The following is a 7,226-nucleotide window of genomic DNA, read 5'->3' on the forward strand; positions in this document are numbered from 1 at the left end:
TGGGAATTTATGCGTCTTCGTAAGACGCAGCTTCCTTCGTGCTGTTAGTGAAATCCTAAGGATTTCAGGAGAATCCCGGAGAGTGGCTGCTTCTTGGGAATTTTTCGCGTGGTTTTTCATGTTTTCATGTTTTGCTTTCGCGAAAGGGAAGTGGTAGAGAATTATTGATGAAGATGATTAGCTCTTCGTTCGACATAAAAATCTTGAAAGTTCAAGAGTCACAGAGGGACAAAGAGACAGAGAAAGAATCACACTAAGGTTTCATTCGTCTGAATCTGCCAGGAAAAAGATAGAGCCACTTTTACGAATTTTTTAATTTCAGTGCGATGGTTATAAAAAGTATTTGCACACAATTGCATTTGTTGGAGGATCTACATGCTAATTCCTTCAAGTATATTAAATTTCGTATGGCTTAGTATTACCTTTATATAACTAGAAAAATGTGATGTTATGAAAAAGAAACCTAGGGCTCAATAGAAAACGCTTCATTGGAAAATAAGGACGCGTAGAAATACTTTTTGTAGTTACTGTACATGATCAGAGCTTAATTCGTTAGAAAAGAGAGATTTATTTTTAAGAGCTGATGAATTGAAAATTCAACTGTTCGTTAATAAATTGCTGTGCGTTAATAAATCGACTGTCGCGTATTCTGCTATTTTCACACAAATCAAATAACATTCCCACAGCGTTTTTAATCTGGAAAAATGATCTTAGGCAGGAGCCCTGCCACAACGGTCACTGTAAATTGCCTAATACATTCCAATTGCAGTTAAATTCTCGCGTATCACGAAATAACTGGTCTCTGGATAATCCGCGGAATGGTGCGAGATAATTCAACGGATTCCGCGAGAACTGCAGGTCGCATAAACCAGACGGAAGCGATTACAGGCGTTGCAAGGCAATATCTAAATTACACAACTCGAAATAAATCGCGAGAAAGGAAAGACACGTGATTATAATTAAGCGAACGTTTCACTGAGTTTAACCGAACTCGCGATACGACAACCGCAACTCGTTCGAAAAAGTTTAATCTCTTTTTCTTGATTTTTCACGTCTCACTGGCTTCCTTTAATCAGCACTTTCTTTCGAACGATTAATCGATTTAATTTGTGTCATGGGCAATTGATAATTCAGTTATTGATTCGTATGTTTCAGATAATATATTATATCTTATCTGATCGTGATTACAATGAATCACGAATAAGTTATGCATTGTAAGAATTGTTCGTGAGTTACGTATGTTTGATAGATATGATATTCGATAATGTTTGTAGATAGTCATGGATTGATTATACGATGTGATTACTTGAAATCAGAGTCAGTTTTGTTTGACTCACCTTGTTGATCTGTCTTTGCAGCTTCGTAATCGTCGCTCGGTCTCGTTGCGCAGCAAGACGTTCTGCTTGCAACGCCTGTTCCAGTTCTTGTACCCGCTCTTCCAAGCTCTCCTGAAATGGAAGACAATCGTTAGGTACCAACAGACTGCTTAGAATAATTCATCCTGCTCTTAGACTCTTGCATGCAATTGCTTCAGTACTTTAGTACGATTTTTTTAACTCAAACAGCTAAGCTTGAATATTTTAATGTCACAGCTGTTAAGTATTTTAGTATTTCGATAATCAACGTAATAATAAATAAACTCCGGGCAAAACAATGTCGCCGCTACGTACAACCGTCAAGCAAACTCGAATTCAAATTTTCCGGCTCTCTCCCGACCAGTATAAATAAACGAACGTGACCATAAGAGTTCAGTTATCTAGCAGTTATCAGTTAGTCGAATCAGTCAGTTATCTACGAATATCTACCGAGTATCTACCGAGTATTTACCGAGTATCTACGAGTATCTACGAGTATCTACCGAGTATCTACCGAGTCTACGAGTATCTACGAGTATCTACGAGTATCTACGAGTATCTACGAGTATCTACGAGTATCTACGAGTATCTACGAGTATCTACGAGTATCTACGAGTATCTACGAGTATCTACGAGTATCTACGAGTATCTACGAGTATCTACGAGTATCTACGAGTATCTACGAGTATCTACGAGTATCTACGAGTATCTACGAGTATCTACGAGTATCTACGAGTATCTACGAGTATCTACGAGTATCTACGAGTATCTACGAGTATCTACGAGTATCTACGAGTATCTACGAGTATCTACGAGTATCTACGAGTATCTACGAGTATCTACGAGTATCTACGAGTATCTACGAGTATCTACGAGTATCTACGAGTATCTACGAGTATCTACGAGTATCTACGAGTATCTACGAGTATCTACGAGTATCTACGAGTATCTACGAGTATCTACGAGTATCTACGAGTATCTACGAGTATCTACGAGTATCTACGAGTATCTACGAGTATCTACGAGTATCTACGAGTATCTACGAGTATCTACGAGTATCTACGAGTATCTACGAGTATCTACGAGTATCTACGAGTATCTACGAGTATCTACGAGTATCTACGAGTATCTACGAGTATCTACGAGTATCTACGAGTATCTACGAGTATCTACGAGTATCTGAATATCTACGAGTATCTACCGAGTATCTACGAGTATCTACGAGTATCTACGAGTATCTACCGAGTATCTACCGAGTATCTATGGAGTATCTAGGAGTATCTACCGAGTATTTACCGAGTATTTACCGAGTATCTACGAGTATCTATCGAGTATCTATCAAGTATCTACGAGTATCTACGAGTATCTACCGAGTTATCGATCAGTTATCAAGAAGTTATTAGCGATCTTAGTTTGCGGCTTATAGACTGTCTTGGCGAATCCGTTAGTACGAGCGTCTTTGCGAACAGTAACTGTATTTATTTATTTAACATTTTAAATATACTTGACGGTTTCAACAACGAGTAATCTCATCTAATAAATCTCACGATCAATCATCCTACACAAGTCCTCTACAGATATTTTACCGTTCCACTTTAACACTAGAGTTGCTGATCAAAATATGCGAATTTCAAAGCACTTGAAACATCAAACATGAACCATCGGTATCGATGTGTCAAATTATTAAATTAGGTTAATATTAAATTTAATAATTTTAGAATTATTAATATACCTATATATCAGAGTTACGAATTCATAAGAAAGAGAAGAAAAAATTGTGTGCTTCTCAGTTTGGAAAAACGGAATTCGGCATCCGCATGTTTGTAATCTCTAAGTACACGTAGAGTGCGATCTCTCGAGGAACTTTAAGCCCCTGTTAAGGCAGCTTAAAACTCGAGCAACAGGAATTACGCGGGAGAAGGAAATCCTGCTGAAAGTTACAGGGAAAGTTTCCAGTTCCGTTGCGTTTGTGGCCGCGAAAGTTAATTGAGAAACGCTCGACCGTAAGCTTTCGATCTATGCGCGATTCAGAACCCAATCGTTGGTCAACTTGTTCCATGAGATAACATTTTAGAGTTTGAACTTCGAACGAATAGAATTTCGACTGTCGTTCAATTTAAGAAACGATTCTTAATTGCTAGCCCGACATTGTAATAGAAGATACAATATTACTTGACAATTGAATAATAAAATAGAATTGTTGTGAATAGGCGATTTGATAGTTAAAATCGATATTTTGTGATATTTTCTGTTACATTTCGTCATACAGTTTTCAGCTTAAATATGGATAGCATTATCGAAGAAAATTTTCATAAATTTTGCATATTTTAATCATCGGTGAAAGCTCTTAACGACGGTTTTGATGTAATATTTTCCGTTTTAACCTGTTAATCATCCCTTAAATAGATCAAAAAACTTCAAGAATATTATATAATAAAAATAAAAATTGATATACATAATTTTCTATTACATTTTAGTTCTTACAAATCGCCGCGCTAGTTCTTAAGTGATTTAACCTCATTTATTAAACAAATGTAATTAATCAATCCGCATACGTCTCATTAACATAAAGAATACAATAAAAAAGATATTCAGTTCTAAGCCTTAACACCACACGATAGAATGGTTAAGAAATAAAGTGATTAAATGTATTTACATTACAATTATATTCCAATTCGTCTTTAAGAAATGCGAAACGACACATAAAAAAGTAAGACGCCGCAAATAAAGAAGCTATTGCGTCTGACAAGATACTTCTGTCAAGTTATTAACAAATTGATACACCGATCTGATCAACGCGGCAAAAACAATTTCACAAACCTCGTCAAGAACGCTCGACCCGCCTTCCACCTCTAAAATTCACTAAATTCGAAGAATCTCAAAACTTCCTCGATCCCAATTAAAATTTCCAATCTTCCCGCCCAAGTTCCCTACCAGCCAGGTTCAAGTGCACCGCGCGCTCCAACCGCCCAGAAAAATTCCATCATCTAAAGAACACCTGAGAAGTCACGTCCGAATCGTAAAGCCAGCTGTCCTCAAGGTCTCCGCGTAACCACCCTTTTCACTTTTCGCCCCGGTAACCCCTGTGCGCGGTGCAATAATAACGGCACCGCCCTCGCCTAATTTACGTCTTCGAGCGGGTATTTCCGATTATCAAAAGCGCTCATTCAGTTGTGCTCGAACGGAATGCTAATGAGCATTGGGCCTCGAAGGGCTGTTGGTCGCGATTTGACCATAAGTATCGGTGCGATCCATTAGATTCGAGGCGACGCCGACGGTTTCAGGGGCCCTCGAGCCAGGCAACGACGTTTCGCGCCCGTGCGCCGGTCCACGCGAAGGGATGATTCGTATGCCGGTGCACGTAGCTGCAATTCACCCTTTCCAACCCCTCCCAGCTCGAGTCCACGTTTTGCTGCTCCACGAGCACGCTTGGCTATTGTTTGTCGCGAACCAACGAAATTATACCGGGTGTGCCGCGTGTCTACGACCACCGTTCCACGAGGACAAATAAAAAGCTTCAGCGATTCTTTTTTATATGTTCCATTCGTTACTCTGTGTGCTTAGCAAGGGTATAAGTTTTTATGCGATACGAAGCGTGTAAAAATAGAAGAAGGGCGGAGGTTTAAAAATTGTAGTTGCTAATAAATGATTATGAAAATTATTTTAGTTTGTAACTATTGTACACAGCTGCCCCGTTTTTGTTCGTTTTAATTCTTTGAATTATCCTTGTAGTCTTTAAACTGAACATTTTAATGACTGTTTAAGAAGATTTGTTGAAAATTTGATAACGTATATAACGTTTTTCGCGCTATGAATCGAAAGTAAAAATGTAATTGGAGAAAAATGCAGTTAAATCGTAGAAGTGTGTACGTTTGCGAGAGAGTTTCATTTGTTTCGGATTAATTCGTAATACACCCTATATAAACAGGCTGGGGTAGGTTTCCTTGTTGGCTCGCGTATACTTGTAAATCTGTATTAAAGGGTTCCTAGAATGACCATGGTTGACATTATCGGGAAAGTATTGGTTTCCCTTGGATTTATGGCGTGTACTACGCTGTGAATAATTATGAGTCGGCAAGACCAGAACAAACAAGAAAAGATTTAAGGCTTGGCCAACCCTCGCTGTAATTTTTGTCTGGCTTCGAGTTGTATATCACCCTTTGTTCCCTTTTTCCCGAATTTCCCCTAAAATATTTGATTCTTTATCGCTTATCCATTAATGCATTACACGAAATACTATTTTCGAGTACAACTTGCCAAATTAATGTTTCAATCCCACCAATTTTCACACAATAATATCTTTGTTAATTAAATATCCTATCAACCATCTCGAAACTGAAGTAAGCTTTCTTGTTCTCCATTCAATTTAGGCTACCCAATTGTTATTTCTTAACAATCTGCATAATATAACTTCACTTGAAAGACAAAGAACACGGGAGCTTGAATCTTTTCGATGCATCTTGAAAAATAAAACGAATCCCAAAAGAGAAGCAGAGATCTCTGTTCATATTGTAAAACTTTACGGATATGCTTGCCATAATTATTATACAAATTTCGTTGCGATCACGTAACTTGTACGTCTTGCATTCACATCAGTGAACCTGTTAAACTCCGTCATCTATCTCTAATTCCACCGACATTTCAAGAATTCCTTCGCAGATGCTCAAGTAGAATGCTTTCTTTGAAAGATCCTCGTCTTTCTTCGCATTCCTTCATAATTAATTAAATCCATCGGATCTCTGCAGCGAAGAAAGATACTTGTTTCCTTGGTCTTTCAGGTGCACCATGAAGAAAGCTGGCGCAATTATAACAAGCCAACCCCTGTGTAACTGGCCCTTGTCTCGCGTTCACCCTACACTATGGACGAAAGGGCGTCACCATTGGAAGACCCATAGAATTAGTACAGGGACTTCCGGGACGTCATTTAGAGTATAGAACCGTGACGATGAGGCCACTCTATATGCAGAGATTCCGTTAAATTGCAAACGTCCATTTTCCAAGGTCGGAAGAGGATAGATAAAGGTGAACGGGAACAAGGGTAAGGTCCCGTGCATGCCGCCCTCGAGTAATCAGACGGTTAACTCGATCCTGTGAACGTTTACGGGACGACAGCCCGAGCCGATTTTCTTGTGCCCCGAAGAGAAAAGCCTGTGACTACGCTCGTATCTTCTCGTCGATGGATCTTCTCCTCGGGGAATGTTAATTTCGACCGAATGAATTTATTCGACTCGCTCAGAAAACGCTCGAACGACTTGTTGAGATCGTTATGAAAGACATCGATCGAATGGAGTCAGTTGGCATGCAGCTGCCTCTTATTGCTAAATGAAAGCAAAATTCCGATTGGTTTTCTGGTTGATTATTAGGAAAAAGAAGATTTTTCTGACCATCTTAGGGACTCGATCTGTGTAAAGTTTCTGTAATTTCGAACTCCACGTGTAACTTGTAGTTTTCTGAATCGAGACAAGTTCGCCAAATTTTATGTGTCACGTCTTCTAGAAGAATTTGTTGTTTCTATTTTATTTGCGTGTAATTATTACATGTAATTATCATTTGTCTTCGTTCATATAATGAATATAAGAACAGAACGAATTTATGTTACACTCCAATACTTATACAGGGTGGTTGGTAACTGGCGGTACAAGCGGAAAGGGGGTCATTCTATGCGAAAAAAGAAGTCGAAAATATAGAATAACAAATTTTTTTTTATTTTCTTTTTTAATTTTTCCATTGAGACAATGATCTACAGTGAGGTCCGTTATAACGAGCGAAAATTCAAAGTCGATTTTCTCGAAAACAAAGACCCAAACGAAAAATTTTTATTCTACATTTTCGACTTCTTTTTTCGCGTACAATCACCCCCCCCCCCCCCCC

General features: G+C 38.6%; 1 protein-coding gene across 8 annotated transcripts in view; it reads right to left on the bottom strand.

The window, feature by feature from the left end:
- LOC100742188 overlaps positions 1-7,226 on the bottom strand; it is a 399,729-nt gene that overhangs the window by 96,536 nt on the left and 295,967 nt on the right. For all 8 annotated transcript variants that reach the window (XR_002947023.2, XM_012387732.3, XM_024368917.2 and 5 more), the window contains one exon: positions 1,338-1,448. Coding sequence is in view for 7 of the 8 variants with exons in the window: in XM_012387732.3 (XP_012243155.1) it covers positions 1,338-1,448 (111 nt within the window). In the remaining variant the exon portion in view is untranslated. The remainder of the gene's footprint in view (positions 1-1,337; positions 1,449-7,226) is intronic.

Source organism: Bombus impatiens, unplaced genomic scaffold, assembly GCF_000188095.3.
Source record: "Bombus impatiens unplaced genomic scaffold, BIMP_2.2 scf_0487, whole genome shotgun sequence".
Taxonomy (NCBI): domain Eukaryota; kingdom Metazoa; phylum Arthropoda; class Insecta; order Hymenoptera; family Apidae; genus Bombus; species Bombus impatiens.